General features: G+C 37.8%; 1 protein-coding gene across 1 annotated transcript in view; it reads left to right on the top strand.

Annotated features, from left to right (window-relative positions):
* LOC134540937 (protein giant-lens) overlaps window positions 1-18,276 on the top strand; it is an 86,829-nt gene extending 68,553 nt beyond the window's left edge. The window contains exon 4 of the mRNA XM_063384051.1: window positions 16,999-18,276. Coding sequence (XP_063240121.1) covers window positions 16,999-17,208 — 210 coding nt within the window. The 3' untranslated portion in view covers window positions 17,209-18,276. The remainder of the gene's footprint in view (window positions 1-16,998) is intronic.
* The last annotated feature ends 2,378 nt before the right edge of the window (window positions 18,277-20,654 follow it).

The raw sequence follows: 20,654 nt of genomic DNA, 5'->3' as shown, positions 1-20,654 counted from the left end.
CTAAGGGACTCTTGGGTCCACGATGTCGTGAATTGCTTGAGACTGTTGTGGATAGCTCAGGCTCTCAGACATTATTGAATCATGATTGTGAAAGTACCTTGCGACCCCATCTCTAATTGGCAAAGCCAATAGTGGTTGTACTTGGTTCAAGCTATAGTAGAGGTTAATCATACTTGTTGCATGATTGCTACATGTTTTTTACCCCATGCCACTTCACACATCACAGACCTACCGAAACTCAGGAGTTGTTATGAAAACCTGCACATGAGCTAAGTATTGTGCTAAAATTGTAACAATTTTTAGGTTTGGTTGGTTTCATGCAAGTGGCTTCTTTGTTATATTGAGGGGTAGTATGATTAGTTGTAGTTTGTGGGTGAAATTTTTGGATTTCGTGTAAATGAGTGTATTTGAGGCTCTGTATTCATTTTTTTTCCTTTTGTAAATAGCTATCTATATGATCTTTTAAATAATTTTCTTAGCTATCAGTACTTTGAACATTTTTTTTTCTGCTAGCTTCTTCTGTGTACTTGAACGTTTGTGTGAAAATGTAGCTGTGAGGGCTTTTGAATATTTTTCAGTTTAATGCTTCTCTATACTTAAACATTTGTTTGGAGAGGGGGTTGTGTGGACTTTGAATTTTTTTCAGCTAAATGCTTCTCTGTACTTAAAATTTTGTAAAAGTTACCAGTTACCTAGCAGGACTTTGAATATTTTTTGACTACTTCTGTGTAACTTGTCAGTTTCAGTACTTTAACATTTTAGTGTTTTTTTTAGATTATTTTCGGGCAAGGTAGTGCTGACTTAAGGATTGGTTTGTTGAAACTGTAGTTTGTAGGTTTGAAGTTATGTATGCAACCATTTTCATGTAATGGCTAGCTACATTGTTTTCTTAAGACTTCTGTTATAGTTCTCCATACGTTGGGCTTCCTTGATAAAAGTATTAATTCTGAGTCGTTGAAGGTAACAGGGGCGTTCCAGAGGCAATCCGTCAGCCCAATCCTAGTAAAGACTCGAGTGTTGTCCGCTCGTTTTGCCGTATGGTGTCTGGTACCATCCAATCTACACAAAATTTAAATATTATGTGTTTTAATATGTTGCCTTTGTAAATAAAAGTACATGTGGGCAAGTATGTATTTCATCTCAGTGCACGCATGTGCACGCATGTGTGTGTAAGTGTGTGCATGTATGTGTGTGTGTGTGTGTGTGTGTGTGGTAGGATGGTTAAGTCTAACATGTAAATAAAACCTGTATGAGATAAAATAATTTTTAATTTCTAGATGTAGTAACAGCAACCTAGGATGAAATTTCTACCGTAAGATTTAAGGGAAGAAAATTTTTTTTTGGTCTTACAGAATTTTAGCATAATGGTGAAGCAGCATCATTGTAAAAGGGGAAGAGAGTGAGATGTTTTATTTAACCAATGAAAAGAGAGCTTAAAGGAATGTCTCCTTAAATGGTTGTGAAAAGGGTTGTTCCTGGAACATCAGCAAATTGTGTCATACTGTGGATGTTCAACTGATTGTTCGCAATGAAATGCTATAATTTTTTAAACGAATGTTGGTCATAATAAATGTAGAATAAATTTTGAATGTTTTAGTTTTGTAATGTGTTCTTACTTTTAAATAAATGTATTAAACATACCCGATTATTTATTTCCTTGCGTTACTAGTATTATCATTTAGCTACCTGTCTACCCGAGCATCAGATTGGCGCCACGAAGTCGGTGACTAGCGGGCCTGTTGTAGCATGCGTGTCATGACTGCAGCTCGAGTGCTTCGTGATGACACTTTGACGAGCTGTTTGTGGCAGGCTCAGACATTCCTGAGAACCTCATGGCGCCACAAAGTCGCGGACTAATGTACCTGCTACAGACATGCACGGTCAAGTATATTGTTCGGGCCCCCTCAGCACTGCGAGACGACATTCCTGAGTGATGAGTCACGATGCAGGCAGTGCCTCGCGCCCTAATCTCTAATCACCTAGGTCATTAGTGGTTTTACGCGAGAGTGGTTTCCCATGTTTGGCTGTCAGGTTACATTTCTAACCCCACCCCTCACAGACCTGCTACGACATGAACATGAGTCATGCTGGGTTTTCCCGAAGACAATGGCACTTCCATGTACTACATTCCTATTGGCGGATACAACAAAAATACTCTGTTCCTAATGGTTTTTCCAAGAACAGGCAGGTCCGAGGCTATAAAAGGCCGGGATTAGCTGTCGGAGCTTCAGTGTGTTCTTAGAGTTTGAGTGAGCTAGTTCGTGTGTGAGTTTCGCTGCTACCACGATTTCTACCGCCAACGCTACTTCGTGTTCTACAGCTCCACTTCATATTTTTCTGAGGTATGTTACATGTTTCGTTAACATTGAATGTTTCTCAGCTTTTTTGTAGGTTATCAGCTAGCTAGTTTTTTTCTCTGTACACTTATATGTAGGTAACCAGAAATTTTTTCAGTTTAAACTTTTATCAGTATCTACTTTAAATATTCTAGAATTTTTGGGATGTGAATTAGAGTAGTTTTGAGGTTATGTAATCAATCATTTTTAGTTAGCATTTAATATTTTTCAGCTTTAACTTTTATCAGTAATTTAAATATTCTACCATTTTTAGGATTGTACATGAAGGAGTAGCCTTGAGGTTATGTTTGCAACTTTTTTTACTTAGTAACAATGCTAGTAGTTTAGGTTAGTAAGCTTGAGGGCTAGAGTTTTAAGGTTATGTAGGCAACTTTTTTATTTAGTAACATTGCTAACAGTTTAGGTTAGTAAGCTTGAGGGCTAGAGTTTTGAGGTTATGTTTTGCAACTTTTTTATTTAGTTACATTGCTATCAGTTTAGGTTAGTAGGCTTAAGGGCTAGAGTTTTGAGGTTATGTTTGCAACTTTTTTCGTGTTGACATCTAGCTACATTGTATTCTTAATTCTTTTGTTATAGTTCTCCGTGCGTCGAGCTACCGTTGCGTGTTCCGTACATTGAGACCAGTCTACCGATTGTCGTGATGATGGCGTCTACTGTTCAGAAATGCCGTTTATGCTCTGCCTCCTTCACGGCATCTAAGAATTGCTACCGGCACGAGCGACAGTGTGCCGAGAACCAGCATCGTGACTACCAGCAGTGCCACCTATGTGGAAAGATGGTCGCACGCAGCGATAAGATGCAGCAGCACCTTGCATCATGTGCTGGAGCTGTTGCTACGACATCAGGCATGCGGTGTAGCTTCTGCTATAAGGCCTTCGCCCGTGCTGATTTTGCTAGACGACATGAGAAGTCGGCTTGCGGTCTCAACCCAAACCACATAGCACATACCTGCGACAACTGTGCTAAGGAGTTCGCCAGGGCTGACAAATTGAAAGCCCACATCAAGGTATGCAAGGGGCCTGCTCCACCTCCAACAAAGAAGCAGAGAATGTTAGCAGTTAAGCCAGCAGTACTGCCTAAACCATCGACCAGCCGAACAAAGGTGGTGACCGGCGCGGGTTTGGCCAATACCCACGGCTTCATCACCGCCGAAGTGGGATTCAAGGGTAACTTGAAGACATATGTCGCAGTAAATACGTCAAGTTCTTCCAAGGACATCTGTACGTACCTGGACTCTATCAAGAACAAAATAATAAACCAACTTGTGGAGGATATTGAAGAGAACGGACCACTGAAGTTTAATATCGTACTCGAGTGCGACTATGAAAAACCAGTAGATGTCAGTGAAGACAAGAGGGCCTTCAAAACCATGAATGTCCCCCTCTACGCAGTTCATGAGGTGGAGGAGGCAGTTACCGAGTCCATCTCAAAGATCTGCAAGGAGGAGGAAGACTACATGGGGAAGGGGTCCGGATGGACTTTGTCGGCCGTTAAGCGACTTCAACTACGAATAAACAAGCTCGATCCACTCCGTACCAGCTCCTACATCGAACTGCCTACTTCCATCAAAGACAAATATGCAGTGATAAATCCGCAAAACCTCGAAGACCACATGTGCTTCAAGTGGTCAATTCTGGTCAAGTACGTCGAAGGATGGAATCCTGAACGTGTCAATCAGCACTACCATGACTTAGAGGGGAAGTTCAACTTCACGAACATCGAGTTTCGTACTCCAATCAAGCAAATACCACTGTTTGAAAAACAGAACCCCGGAGTCTCCATCAACATCTACAGCATCGACGAGAATCTGAATGTTGTTCCTGCACGAGTCGCTCCTGAAGAAAAAGAAAATCATTTCGATCTTCTGCTCTTGGTCAATGACGATTCATCCCATTTCACATACATAACTAATTTTTCTGCCCTGGTTCGGTCCCAACTCACTACACATCACGACGCTATTCATGTTTGTAAAAGATGCTTCAAGCATTATGATGATCAGGATAGGGTTAGCGGGCTCACTGGTCTTCAGTGTTTGGAAAAACACCGTGAGCTCTGCAAACAGCATGCTGCTGTTAGGATGGAGATGCCACAGCTTGATGAAAACGGCCAGCCACCTGTTCTGAAGTTCAAAAACTTCCATCACAGTGATACGATGCCCATCGTGGTATATTGCGACTTTGAAGCTATTCTGGAGAAAATCAATACATGTCACCCGAATCCTGATGAAGCATACACGCTGCAGTACCAAAAGCATAAAGCGTACAGCTACTGCATTTATGTGAAAGCAGATAACTCCGTCATTCCAGCACACCTCACTTCTTCACTTCCTTCACAGCCTGAATTGTATCGCGGTTGTGACGCAGAAGATAAGTTCATTTCTCGCATTGTGGAGATTGGACATGACGTACAGAAAATTTTTTCTACGTCTGTTCCTATGACTCCGCTCACACATGCACAGAACACTGCTTTTCTGCAAGCAAGGTGTTGTTGCTACTGTGGAGGAAAGTTTGGAGGGGTCGCAAAGAAAGTTCGTGATCATAATCACTTCACCGGCGAATTTATTGGACCTGCATGTAATGACTGCAACCTTCTCAGGCGCAGACCGAAAAAGATGATTGTGTTCTTCCACAACCTGGCGTACGACCAGAACTTCATTATCAGGAAGTTGGGGTACGACACTAAAGACATTTTCATAATTCCTAATTCGGAAGAGAAGCTGATAACTTTTTCCAAGAAGTTGCATGATAAGTTCAGCATTCAATTTGTCGATACATTCCGTTTTATGAGTCGGGGTCTTGCTTCGCTCGCTGAGTTCTTGCCTGCAGACAAGTTTGTCAGTACTGCTGAGTTTTTCGCTCCTGATGAGTTGGAGTTGGTTACCCGCAAGGGGGTCTTCCCCTACGACTTTGTGGATTCTTTTGCTCGTTTGGATGATACGAGTCTTCCACCCATCGATGATTTCTACAATAGTCTGACTGATACTGGGATTTCAGAGACAGATTACGCTCACGCAATGAAAGTCTGGAACAAGTTTCAGTGTGCTACTTTGGGGGAGTACGCTGACTTGTACCTAAAGACGGATGTTCTGATCCTAGCAGATGTATTCGAGAATTTCCGTTCCATATGTTTGGAGACATATAGTCTAGACCCGTCTCACTACATTTCTTGTCCAGGGTTCGCTTTCGACGCGATGCTTCGAACCACAGGTGTACAGCTAGAGCTTCTTACCGATTATGATATGTACATGTTTGTGGAAGCCGGTATTCGTGGAGGCGTAGCACAAAGCATCAAACGTCATTGTGTTGCGAATAATTCATATGTGCCTGAGACATATGATGCTTCCAAGCCATCCATATTCCTAGAGTATATTGATGCAAATAATTTGTACGGGTGGGCGATGTCTCTGCCGCTTCCAATTCGTCATTTCAAATGGTCGGATACGCCCATTGATGTTATGTCTATTCCGGAAAATTCACCTACTGGCTACATAATTGAGTGTGACGTGGAGTACCCTCACGAGCTCCACGAAAGTCACAAAGACCTTCCGTTTCTCCCCGTGAATCAATGTCCTCCCGGCTCAAAACAATCAAAGCTGATGACAACGCTGGAAAATAAAGAGCACTACATTGTCCACTACAAAAACCTCCAGCAAGCAGTATCGCATGGGCTGAGAGTGACGAAGATACACCGAGTCCTCCAGTTTGAGCAGTCGGCATGGTTGGAGCCCTATATACGACTGAACACCAACAAGCGTAAAGCAGCAGCCAACGAATTCGAGAAGGAGTTCTTCAAGTTGGCTGTGAACTCCACCTTCGGAAAATTGATGGAGAACAAGAGACGTAGGCTCAAAATGGAGTTGGTGTGCTCTGAGAAGAGGTTCAAGAAGTTGGTGTGCCGCCCGTCCTTCAAGGATCGCACAATGTACGAACCGAATTTGACGCTTGTACACCTGAACCATGAAACAATAATTTTCGATAAGCCGATCTATTCCGGACTAGCCGTTCTCGATCTCTCAAAAACACTCATGTACGACTTTCATTATAATACCATGAAGCCTAAATACTCTGAAAACATTCATCTGGCATACATGGACACCGATAGTTTCGTATACGAGATACAAACCGATGATTTCTACCATGACCTCAAAGCCGACCCTACACTGATGGCTAAATTCGACACCAGCTGCTACCCTTCCGACCACCCTTGCTTCTCCCCCATCAACAAGAAAGTTGTTGGCAAATTCAAAGATGAATGTGGGGGAGAAGTGATGGAGGAGTTTGTAAGCTTACGTGCCAAACTCTACGCTTACAGGTGCGGTGGCAGGGTTGAAAAAAAGGCTAAGGGTATCCAGCGATGTGTGGTTAAAAACCGCATCACATTTAGTGACTACCTGGATGCCCTGCAAGACCACCGCACAAGGAGGGCTGGTGTAAGAGCTATTCGCTCCCGGCAGCACATACTATACAGTGAATATAGCAATAAGCTGGCCATCACGTGGGAGGACGACAAACGACTGATCTGCGAAGATGGTATCTGCACAGTCCCCCACGGATATGTTGGAGGCGACGAATAATTTTTTTTTTTTGTAAAATAGTTTTTGATTTAAATAGTTTGGCAGTTTGGTAGTTGTTTCCATTTGTTGTATAGTTTTTCTGTTTTGTGTTTTATAGTTTTCATTTTTTTGTACAGTTTATGTTTTTGCTGTACAGTTTCCATTTTTGTTGTACAGTTTTCCATTTTTGTTGTACAGTTTATGTTTTTGATGTATAGTTTCCATTTTTGTTGTAAATTTTCAGTTTTTTGATGTGTAGTTTTTGTTTTTGCTCCATTTTCGTTGTGTAAAATATGTTCTTAATTTAGTAAATACAATTTTACCTACATATTGTTTATTATTTTTAATATAGAACCAATATCCCACGAGGTACTGATACTTATAAATGTCTTACAGAGTGGTGAAATGTAATTATACACAAACATTAAAATATCTGCTTCCATGCAGCTTTTAAAACACGAGTACGCAAACATGAGAAGAGAATATTACTTGTGAGTTAGGACTCTGAAAAATTTCTGGTCCGCTAAGATGGAGTGATAAATGTTTTTAAAATTATCATTACTTTAACTATCGCATCCACAACGATAGTATTAATAACATATATTTTAGTTAAAACCTATAAATGATAAGACTTTATGAAAAAATGATGGTTATAACAAAATGAATGGATTTTTGTGTATTTTGGCTTATAAGGTTCATAAAAATGTTGGTAGAGAGTTGAAACTCGGCCTTATATACACTAACGTACTTTATAAACCTACACCTGATGACGACATCCATCAGATGAAATCAAGATGGCGGTCTCCACTAAATAAGATGGCTGCCTCCGCAGACAACGATGGTATATATTTTTTATTTTGATAATAAATTAATTATAAAGAATGTGGTGTAACGAAAAATTGTAACAGGAATGAGTGGGGTGTTCGATGATGATGTCATTGTAACAGAGGAGCGGGGTGCTAGATGGTTTTTTCGTAATGTAGAGGAGTGGGGTGTTCGATGCGTAGGTTTTTTAATTAAAATTTTATTAAATAATATCTTTTTTTAAATTTTATTTTAAAATTTTGATTATTTAATTTTTTTTAAATTTTAAATTGTTTTCATTAAAATCGGATAATAAATAAAGATTTTCAAGATGGCGGACGAAACTCAAAATGGTGGAATGTTCTAGAAAACAAAATGGCGGATAAAACAAAATGGCCACCGGAAGTGACGTAATCCAATATGGCCGCCGGAAGTGACGTAATCCAAGATGGCCGCCGGAAGTGACGTAATCCAAGATGACCGCTGTGGCTCCCCGGCTCCCCCTCCCCCCACCCCTGCCACCATATGAACTATACTTACCTACTACTCGCGCTCCTATTATTGTGAATTGAAAACAAGTATGGCGGCAGTTCCCTCTAACAAATTCTGCTATTTTTATTTCATCATATTGAAAAAAATTACAAGTCCGAATATGCGAGATTTTTTATATATACCTTATATAATTCTCAGTCTGTTAAATGTCTCGATGGTCATGTGGTAAAAGGCGTATGTTTCTAATCCAGAGTTCCCAACTGCCATGGTTCGAATCACCTAACTGCCAATGTATACAGTATAAAAAATTAAATTTTTATATGTCGATAAGGGTCATAACCTCATTAGTAGGTAATGGAACATCGAACTTATGTACATGAGACAGAGAGTAGCTGACACACACTAGGAAAAAATAGCAGAAACAAAAATGGTAGACATTACATAATCCAAGATGGCGACCTCCAGTGGAAGAAAGAAAATAAAGATGACAACTTCCGGCAGATAAAAACAAGATAATGGAAAAACCAGATTGCGGCCGTAACGAATTGGGGCATTCGATTTTAAGATGGTGGAAAGTTTCAGAAACAAAATGGTAGATTCCAATATGGCGGCGAGATCATAGTCAAGGTCATTCAAGATGGCCGCCGTGATGTCACAATCCAAGATGGCGGACTCCAAACACACTACGCACCGACTTCAGTTTCCGGACATACATTTATACACTTCTCATATGGAATGTTAGAAAAAAAGTTTATTTTGAATGCATACTGGCGTGAACTTCTTATTCATTATAAATACTTTTTTTTGTTAAGAATTCTTTAAAAATATATCAAAAGGAGTTTTGTGTGTTTCAAGGGAAAGGACCTACCTACTGTTAATTTCAGCTGCAAAAAAAAAGAGTCAAAATATGACAAAACAACACAAGTGAATAATGTTCAAATTACTAATTAATGGAGTGTAGCACTATAAGGCAAAAAGCCACAGACTTATATAATGTAGGTCTACACATAACATAACCAACCACAGACATTCAATTAAGTAAATGTGTCACAGCATTTTTCTCAAGAAAACAATTAGTAACTCATTTGTGAATCACCTATTTGCACTTGGCAATGAATTAGTAAAAGTGATAATTCAAAGTCGAGTAAATAATTATCTGGTTGCAAGCAATGTAGCTTAAAATTTTCGTCCAAATCACCTTACACAGTTCTTACTTTTAGAGTAAAGTGATTAAGAAAAGGGAATTTTTTTTCATAGAACCATTAAAATACATAATATTAAATTTTTACGTTTATTGTGCGAAATACGGAATAAAAAATAATGTAATCATTAATTGATGAAAAACCGTAATTTGTTTACACTTTACTATAAAAAAGGGGGGGGGGGGGGAAATGCCGTAGTACGTAAATTTCAACTTATTTACTAAGACATTGGAAACTTAAAAGTCTGTAGACATAATACGCTGCAATCTTACGTGATGGAAAAGAAAGTCCGCGAGAGATAGTAAAATTTCTGATTTAGACGTAGGGCATAACGCAGGTCACACCGAGCAGATCGACCCGCATTTTCAGCCACATGAGTCACGCTGAAATATGAACTCGATTGAAACTTCTACGAGCCGAAGAAAAGAAACAGCAATTTTTCCTAAACTGTTACTAATTCAAAGTAATGATTAATATATAAACGGAAAATACCCATGCAAAATTTTTATAATACTAGTCAAAAATCGTTATAAATAACTACGGGTAACTCATTTAAAGATATGAATAGGTATATTAAACGAAAATAGTTATAGAATTTTATTTTAAAACTATGAAAATAGGTTACGCAAACAATAAATTAATCACAGTAACAAAGAAAAAATTTGTAATAAAATACATACTTTTAAATTTAAAACCTAATTCCCATAAAAATACTTCATTATCTCACATCAAGTAATGAGAGTTACTCGGAAATGCACTACGTATAATACAACGACGTAGCGCAAACGCGAAAGCTCAGGTTCGAAATCATTTCATGAATCTTGATATTTTACCATCTTTCCAATGACCTAGCCGTCATGTTGGAACCAGCTGTCTGGCCAAACGTTTTCTGCATCCCCAGTAAACATTGCTTGTGCAGTATTGCCCCGGAAATCAACAGGAAAATAGTACCTTGATATAAATTTTATGAAATGGAAAAATTAATTTTTTATGTTCCTCATATATAAAATTTGCAACGCTTTTAATCTAAAAATGTTTTAAAAATATTTAAGAACTACCCTGCGTCTGAACATTAATGTTTCTGCTTTCTCAACATTACGTGATTTCTCACTTATTAAAATTTTAGCGATTATTTTACATACATTCTGTATTTATATTCTCAAGATTATGTTTAACGCTACATTTAAAAAAAAGTAAAAATTTTATATTAAATAAATGGCACTAATGTAACCTTCGAGAGAAGAATACCTAATGACGCTACAACGAAAGTAGTACAGATAATACAAGTTCAATTTATATATATATATATATATATAGTTTTAAATTTCCGTCAACAGTGACGTCATAGAAACCGGGAATATTAATTCAATTTTTTTTCTTCTTGGTTTTACTTGTAGTTATTTTAAAACGTGAATTTAGCCCAACGCTCATTATGTAATCAACTTAATTTATTATAGCTATACAAAAAAACTGTTTTACTAACACAAATTAAATCATAATCATTGAAAACAGTTATAAAATAAACGTGTCGTTCAGATGTGGCGAGCAATTTAGCTGTGTGTGGAACTAACAGAGCCATCTATACAGAGAGAACCAAACTGAACACGAAAGTAACTATTTAGCCACAAGAGTGCAGCTCTGAATGCAGTGAGTGCAAACAAAAATATTTCTCACTACAGTCCTTTCAAAATATTTACGCCTTCTCATTCAAATTCTAAGTAACGTGATTCGGCGTTATGTGTTTCTAAGTTACGTGTTTCTAAGTTATGATCGTTCCAAGTTATGTGTTTCTAACTTGTGATAGTTCTAAGTTGAGACTTTCTACGTTACGACGTTTCTAAGTTGTGTGGTTCTGCGTTGCGTGTTTCTAAGTTACGTGTTTCTAAGTTATGATCGTTCTAATTTGTGTGTTTCTAACTTGTGATAGTTCTAAGTTGTGACTTTCTACGTTACGACGTTTCTAAGTTGTGTGGTTCTGCGTTGCGTGTTTCTAAGTTACGTGTTTCTAAGTTATGATCGTTCTAATTTGTGTGTTTCTAACTTGTGATAGTTCTAAGTTGTGACTTTCTACGTTACGACGTTTCTAAGTTGTGTGGTTCTGCGTTGCGTGTTTCTAAGTTACGTGTTTCTAAGTTATGACAGTTCTAAGTTGTGTGTTTCTAAGTTGTGATCGTTCTAAGTTGTGACTTTCTACGTTACGACGTTTCTAAGTTGTGTGGTTCTGCGTTGCGTGTTTCTAAGTTACGTGTTTCTATGTTATGGCAGTTCTAAGTTGTGTGTTTCTAAGTTGTGATCGTTCTAAGTTGTGACTTTCTACGTTATGACACTTCTAAGTTGTGTGGTTCTGCGTTGCGTGTTTCTAAGTTACGTGTTTCTAAGTTATGACAGTTCTAAGTTGTGTGTTTCTAAGTTATGATAGTTCTAAGTTGTGACTTTCTACGTTATAACGTTTCTAAGTTGTGTGGTTCTGCGTTGTGTGTTTCTAATTTGTGTGTTTCTAAGTTATGATCTTTCTAAGTTGTGTGTTTCTAAGTTACGTGGATTTTTCCAAGTTTTCTAAGTTATGACAGTTCTAAGTTGTGACTTTCTAAGTTATGTGTGGTTCCCCAGTATGTACCGGCTCTCTTTAGTAAGTTTCGTGAGATTTAGTTACTGCTCCAATGTCAACCAGGATAGACTGTTTACCATCAGCAGCGGGGACCTCGATGGCAGCATAGATTATGGAGTTTGGAGATCCCGATACCGGCTGCAGAGGAGACCACGACAGCGGAGATCTCAATGGTAGCGGTGTCGACAGCTGTGGATATCCCGATACCGACTGCAGAGGAGACAACGATACGTGCTGTTCCACCATCAGCTGAAGTTTCATCATCTGCATTCCTGACTTCAATTAATGAAAAGCGTTCATTGTGTCAGTGCAAATATTGTGGTCCATCATTTAATATCACTTCAAATGCGCGCAGACATGAAAAAAGCGGTTGTCCGAATAATGCTCAAAGAATACTGTTTCAGTGTATAAAATGTAATAAACTAATTTCATGTCTCGATAGCTTACATCGTCATTATAAAAAATGCTCCGAGAAAGTAAAGTGCGAGTATAATGAACATGGTTATTGTTTTGACTCATGTGTTGTACCAGCTAATGAGAATATATAAGTGAGACCCTGGTGATATGAACTTCAGTCCGTCTCTGGCTGCAGTGATGAACGGATCGGATAGTTAGACTTGTATAGCAAAATATCCCAGTATCTAGCTATTATTGAGAACTCGATTGCATCATTACCACTATCAACACCAACCTGGAGCGAAGGTCTACCATCAACAGTGCAGAGCCCGATGACAACGTCGTCTACAGCTACACCTACTCTCTCGGCACAACAGGAGATTTCGACTTGTGCAACATCTTCCGCAGAGCATAACACGAAGGCTTCAGAAGTTAACATTTCGGCAATGCTAGAATGGTTGTCAACAGTGCCAGTGCCATTGATGAAGGAAGGAGCATCCAACGGTGTTCCATCACCCAACTGCGCGTACTGTGAGAAGATCAAAAATTTGAAATTACGAGATTATGTAATACAAAATTGTAATAATAACTCTGAACGCATTAAATATCAGTGCAACAGGTGTTTAAGCAAGTTTATACACTATGGAAGATTAAAACTTCACCTCAGGAATTGTGATAGACTGGCTGTACATTCGTCAGAAAAATGTTGTATATTTTGTAACAAAACATTAGCAAATATTCATAGTGCACAACGACATGAACTATATCGCTGTCTTTTAATGAAGTCGATAATTCTTCTTTGTGTTAAAATTGTGGTCTACCAATATGTCGACCTGATAAACTGAATAGACATTTACGGATATGTAAAGACCTTACTTCGTCCATGAAGAAGACTGTTTGAATCGAGAAATCCAAAAGACTTTAGTAATTTGTCTGTGTTTTTTGTATTTGTAGTGTAGAATTTATGTTATACAATTATTTGTTTTTAAAAGAACTTGTGGTGTTTATATTTTCTCAAACCTGTCACTTCTGTGGTATTTTTTTAAATTAAAAATGTTTTGTATCACCCAGGGATCAAACCAAGTATGGATTCTATAGGTAGATTAATGATACATTTTTTTTATAAATGTATGGGTCAATAAATACAAATATCCAAGATGGCAGTCGCAAAGGCTTATACAATAATGGTAGTAGTTGTTTGTAAGCATCTTTTAGGATTTTTATCATGATTTATTGAAATTATTTTTTATATAAAATTAAATGTTTTGCATCATCCAGGGACCGAACGAAGGACAGGAATCGATCGAATCAATCAGTATATTTATTGCCAATTTATTTAATGAATTTTGAACTTTTTCCAGCATCTCTAGCATTAAAATTAAAGATTTTCAAGATGGCGTCCAAATGACAAAATTGCGGGTGTCACAGTAATAATAAATGATTACTGCACTCTAGCTAGTAAGAATTAAAATTACACGGCATCAGCGCACTCTAGCCGACGATACAATGATGATGGCTTCCAGCAACGTAGACAAGATGGCGGACGTGATGTCATGTTACCTGACGATATATATGCTATTAACAAAGTGGCTGGGGCCAGTCTGCCAGCAGCCACTGAGAGGAAAGAACCTGTCGCCATTTTAATTTTTTTCTGTCCTCCCCGGGTTCGAACCGAGGACTCCTAGCTCCGTGTCGTAAATTTATGTTTTTTTTAATATTTTGTATTAAAATTTTACAAATTAAATTTTTTATAAATTTTAAATTTTTTGCGTTAATATCGGAAAGTAATAAAGATTTTAAAGATGGCGGCCGTAACGATAATTGCAACGGTGACATCATAAATCAAAATGGCGGAATGTTCCAGAGTAAAAAATGGCTGCGATCGTAAAACATCATGGCGGCGATGACATAAAACAAAATGGCACCCAAATCCAAAATGGCGGATCCAAAATGGCCACCGGGGTAAAGTTCAAGCTCAACGGTCAAGGTCACAAGATGACCACCGTGACGTCACAAATCCAAGATGGCGGTCGGCTCCCGGCTCGACAGCGTGAAGCCTGTTTCCAGAGGAACCAATTATACTACTTATAGGCTTCTGTTATTCAATAAAAGTCAGAGGTACCAAATTTTTGAAATTTATAAATAATGCAGATCAAATACTTTCCCATTGAGCACAAGGCTAGTTCCTATAATATATTTAAAATCGTTAAAAAATATATCTAATAATATAAATTAGTTTTTAATATCGTAGCTGTGATATTGTCATTAAAAAAACGAAGTAAATAACGTACATATTATCAGCTATATTTTTTATAGGTGTGACAACAACGGAATATTTGTCGCACAAAAATGATGAAGTTGTTCCGTATTGGTTTTTTCAAGTTTTATACTATCATTCCAACTTCGTAGCTCAGTAGGTTGTGGCACCGACATGCGGGCAAAGGGTTCTGGGTTTTAGTTTTGAAAAAGTGATGAATGTGTGTGGCGTGTTTAATTGGACTATTAGGTTTAGTTTAGTTTTAAAGGCTTCAATCCCTAGTCTCCGCCAATTTACATGAAAGCGACCACATAAATAAGTACAATAAAATTAAAATAAAAAACCTAAAAAATTATACATACAGATTGTGTAAGTAGGTAAACTCTTTTTCTAGAATGTGAGAAAAATGTTTTTTTGTTTTTATTAATTTTTACACACCTCTGTTTTTCTGATGTTTTTCAGCGTTTTACGCCTAACGGTTACATACCAAGACTTAAGGCGATGGATATCTCCTGGATTATAACCAATGGTAATGACTCAGAGCTTATAATCAGGGTCTCACTGAGCTGCCAGGTCCAAAGGCACGTCTCTCGTCGCTTGTAATCGCGGCCTGCGGGTCCCCACACAGCTGATTATAAAATTAAGATCGTTAGAATGTTAACATAAATATTCATATAATAAAATTTTCAATGACATAAATGGATTCAATTATCTATTATACATTAATATAAGTATTTATATTAAACGTTTCATCCCGTTGTTGGTGGTTGGGATCGAAAGCACGACCTGAGATACGCGACTCGTCATGCATCTACAGGACGATATAAGTGACAATTGTCAGAGAGGAACATTATCACAATTCATAATTTATTGTGATAACACACACACTACGCTGGAAGCAAAACACACATCACCCGTTAAAAAAATTCCATCTTGAGTGGCTGGTAACGGGGAAAAAATTTGTATCTCCAACTCGATGTACCTACATCATCTCACGTTATTTTCTGCGGTTGAAGTGTCCTCTTCCGTCGGTGCGAGAGTTCTGGGTTTGAGTCCCGGGTATATATTTTAGAGTTTTGAAATGGAAGATTATCTTTCGCCCAAACCCCAAATGAGTATAATGAAATAGACGTAATGCTGTCAGTGAAACAAATAAATTTAAACATTATTTAAAGAAAGGTTTCAAGTTTAAAGTTGAGAGCGGTTGGCCTGTAAGTCGTAGCCCACGCACGTCCTTACCTTACGTTTTCGAACGCGCGGCAGCTCTTGCTTCAGCACACGTGTGACGAGAACAAAGAGCGCTTGCAATAAGATATTCATTGTGTTCTTAAAGTATTGCGATGATATTTATTACATTACACACTGATTAATAAATTGCTATCTCAATTCTGGGAGTTACCATATTAACGCTCATATATATGCATACTTTTTCGTTATTTTACATACAGTACGTCAACAATAATGCGTCAATGCACGTTAAATTCATAAACATGAAGATAACTAATGTTAAGAAAAGTGGTGTTCAATGTCCAGAGATCATATTTATGTGATTCTTTTAGGGAGTAGGGGAAATAAAAACTCATTCACATTACGATGAAAATATTCATTATATATGAATCTTTCATGCATGACAGGTAAGCATTTCACGATACACACATCTGTCCTATACCTTATTCATGTTGATAGAAAAAAATAGTTCCGACAAATTTTACCATTTTTGGTTTTTTGCTGTATCCTTAGATGCCATAAAGTTAATTTAAAAAGTTTCCTCCTAAGATTTTATGAAGAACTTATTTATAGATTTATGGTGTATTATTAAAGACTGGGAATAAAATGATCTCTATGATGGACTCCAAGATCCTCTGAATAATTGGACCAACGCCAACCGTGCATTGGTGCTGAAATGTAAGACGTCTCTACTGGATAAATTGTGATTCGATACTCCATTTATTGATAGTATTTATTAGGCCAAGAGACCACCAGATTAACGGTGAAGCGCACACAGGTATAATTATTTGAATTTTAGCTTATCACGAAATGAATCCGTAAATTTTTCCGGTCTCTTTTATTATGAAAGTAAAATTTCTCATATTCTTGTTATAGGAAGAATTCTGCAAATAACTCACACGGAAAATATTAAAACATATTTTTTTTTAATTTGATGCAACATTTTGTGATATAAGTGTTATGCAATAAACATTTTCTTATTAATAATAATTTATCTTAAAAGGCTTTATTAATCATACAAAAATATATATATATCCATATTTGACTGATAAAATATGAAGAGCATGGACATACCTGAATATGCCGGAATGTTGTGCTTGCAGAGGTTGCGCTGCCACCGCAAAGAGCCGTGTCGCCTGTTCACGGTGCGCAAGCGGCAGGGTCTGGTAGACGAGGCGAACGTCAGCACGCTGTGCCAGTGTCCGCTGGGCCATGAGTGCCCGGTGCACCACACAGACCGAGACGTGGTGCAGAGCCACGCCTATCCACGGGACGCCTTCCGCGTCTACAGCGGCTATTGCACGCCACGCTGAGGCCTGCCCGCGCGTGGGGTGGGCACCGAGTTCCAGCTTTACCTGGATGACTGTCGCTGTTTACAGTGGCTGTTCCTTCACGTACCTCACAGCGCATGTTATGAGCGCTGTGTTTCTATCCTTAAAGTAGATGACTGTCGCCTTCTACACTATATGGTGCGTCATAGCGCGTTGGATGGGCACCAAGTTTCCAGCCTTACCGTCAATGACTGTTACCGTCCACTGTGAATGTTAGTTCACATACCTCACAGTGCGTGGGGTGGACACTGAGTTTCCAGCCTTACCGTGGATATCTGTCGCCTTATACAGTGGCTTTTGCTTCACGCGCCTCGCTGTGCGTGGGGCGAGCACTGCGTATCCAGACTCAATGTGACACAAGAGACGTCTTTCACCTTCTACAGTGGCTGTTGCTTCGCGTGCCTCACTGTGCGTGGGGTGTGCATCACGTGTCACACATTACCACTCCCCACATATGAGCGGAACGCTTTCTGCCCAGAATGATAAACAAGCGCCACGCGGCACGTGGGGTAGTCACTGCGCTTCCAGCCTCGCTGTAGCGTAATCCACGATTTGACTCAATACATAAAGTCGTAACTAAACGTCATTTAAAAATCGAGTTAAACGGATAGATTTAATAGTTGAACTTTAGTTCTTTGTAGATTTATTGTACAGCAATCTCTTGTAAACGGCAGAGTGTGTGTTTAAACATAAAATATAAAAGCGGTATACAAATGTTTGTTTAAGGTATCTAACCTTTTTTAATTTATAAGGAAAAAGACTCAGGGAAACTAATTGCGAAGAAGCACATAATTGACTAAGATTCTATCGATTAAAAATAATATATTTTGAATCAATTCAAAACTTTGCTTGTCCTATCGTTGGTTTATAAACATTTTTTGAAGATAGTGAAATTACTACTTTAAAACTTAGATTTTAAAATATAGAAGGAACAGTGTTTTAATTTTTAGAGTCGAATATGTCTGCTTACAGCGTTTTGGGGGTGCTGTGTCAACACCCATTTGATATCTTTTGGACACAAGCTTTAGTATTGTCAAAATTAAAAAGAAACTAGTCATTTCTTTTCCACCTCCTGTTCCCTTTTGAAGCAAATAGAAAATCATGGTTTAGAACATAATGAATTAGAGACTTGGAAATTTCGCGTGTTCATTCAACGTCAAATTGGAATTCAAAAGATTGTATGCTTCTGCAACGTCTCCGATTAGGCCGCATGTTTTATGACACGCCTTTAAATAGTCTAAATAAATAAAAACCAACAGCAACTGAACGATCGAATTGCATTCAGGAAGATACCGGAAACTTTGGTGGTTTCATTTCTTGAGAGGCTAAAATCTAAATGCATATATCTTTAAGCTAATTTCGCTACTGGCTCACTGTTTACCTGGAGAACGCTGGACCGGTGATAATTCCTCAACCTAAGAAGTATCTATCAGAAACAATCCAGTTGAGATGGCTCCCAGGTCAGCTACCAACGAACTATCAAAATTTTCTCGTCCCTAACACTCAGGTCATTCAAGACTATAGGATATTTTCTTCACGACAGGATATTGTTATCAAGTTTAGCGTACATGTCACGGAAACCACGAAATTGTCGTGTCTCTACTAATTTGGTTACCGTTGGTCCTTTACCAACTTAGTATTTTGTTGTACTCGTCTTTACAATGATTTATTATTTACGTCTTAAAATTAACATGAAGAGTAAATTTGAGTAGTATTTGCTTACAAGCGTCAATTTATCACTTAAATCCTTAGGGTTAATCAAATTTTGTTACATATGTGTACGGTAATAATACAGAAGCAAACATGCATATAAACAGAAAGCTAGTAGATTATATATACATATAGCCTATATAGATACACATACCGTAAACTTACGTATATTCACTGCAATGATCCTTTACTTTCATCTGTTTGGTGAAATACTTAGCTTTATTAATGTAGTTTTGAGTGTCTTGTTTTTATTAAGTTTTCAAATAAACTGAATCAAGAGATATATGTAGCAACTCAAAAATACATAAATGGTTTCATTCTGTGCTTCAGTCACATAATGTGTCGTAGGATTGGGCCTGGTGGTCGCATTTGTTCCTTAGGTGTGACATATGTGCAATAAGAACATTTTAAAGCATGCGACACAACCTGTTGTAGGACACGGTATATTGAGTGTGCAGCTGGACAAGCTCAAGCATAGCCCTCACAAAACAGCGCTGCAATCTCATTTTGTGGAATGTGGGGAGGAAAGTAGGTATACCTTGTTTATGTTGGAAATTCTTTTCCGAATATTATTTGGTTTTACTTTGTATTGCTTAGCTCGTAAGTACAGAATCAAATAAGGTATTTTGGCTACACTGTTACTAGCCTCATGAAATTTCACTAAACTCCATATGTTGTTTATGTAAACTTAGTTCACATTGATAAGGAGTAAGTCTTAAATTTTTGTGAATGAGTGCCAAAAAAAAAATTTATATTTGGTACCATACAGAAGCGCGATACTACTTCAATCGAGCTGGCAATTCACAACTTATTTTTTTGAAGAGAATTTTAATGTTTTTAATTTATAGAAATTCCTTTATAGTTTTCACCGCAGAAGGTAATGCGAGCTGTTTATTTTCCTGAACAGAATAATAACGTATATTGTTAACAATATCGATGCAGTTTCCCTATAGATGATAAATACTTAAGCTGCTTCTCACGCCATTTTGTAAAATTATCACAGTTATATCTTTATGGTGATCATCAGATTTTGTTTTGAATTGATAAATTCCACAGCGCCCATTCATAATTACTTACATCCCTCCAGGATATGCTATATTCCACCACTGTCCCGCTAAGTAATTTTTATAATCCAGGAACCTCTTCATGTTACAAGAGTTCGCTCAACGTAAGATTAGGAATTATAAATGATCAAACTTCATTAAGGTACAAACATACCAAAGGAAGCCTTTTATTTTCAAGACTTTCTCAGTCCCTGATAATTCTTATGTACCATTCCCGACATACTGAAACAACATTTTGTACAAAATAATTACAACTTCCTACATTTTAATTTTTTTGAACTTTTATCAAAAGTTTCTTTTTAATTTTCTTGAAGTTTTCCTATCGACATCATAATTTATTTACCACAAAATTGTAGATCCCAAATTCTCAGTCGTAGGTATGTACATATTTTTAACGGTATACAATGCTTATACTGTTCACCTTAGTACTATACAATCTGACGTTTTCTTTTGAATAAACCTATAAAAATTTTTGATGTGTAAGTCATATCTCTTGGTATACGACATTTGGTTTGGTAGGAGTAATTTCGTGAAAGGAACGGTAATCACATGGAACGGAAATGTGTAACCCCGTGCTCCAATATGTGGCAGATTGCGCGAGCCAAAGTTCATAAAGGCAAAAGGAATCTTTATAGTATTAATTGAATAATGTAT

The sequence above is a fragment of the Bacillus rossius genome, chromosome 1 (assembly GCF_032445375.1).
Source record: "Bacillus rossius redtenbacheri isolate Brsri chromosome 1, Brsri_v3, whole genome shotgun sequence".
NCBI classification, from domain to species: Eukaryota; Metazoa; Arthropoda; class Insecta; order Phasmatodea; family Bacillidae; genus Bacillus; species Bacillus rossius.
The sequence above is the reverse complement of the archived record's forward strand: the minus strand, read 5'-3'. Positions and strand labels throughout refer to the sequence as shown.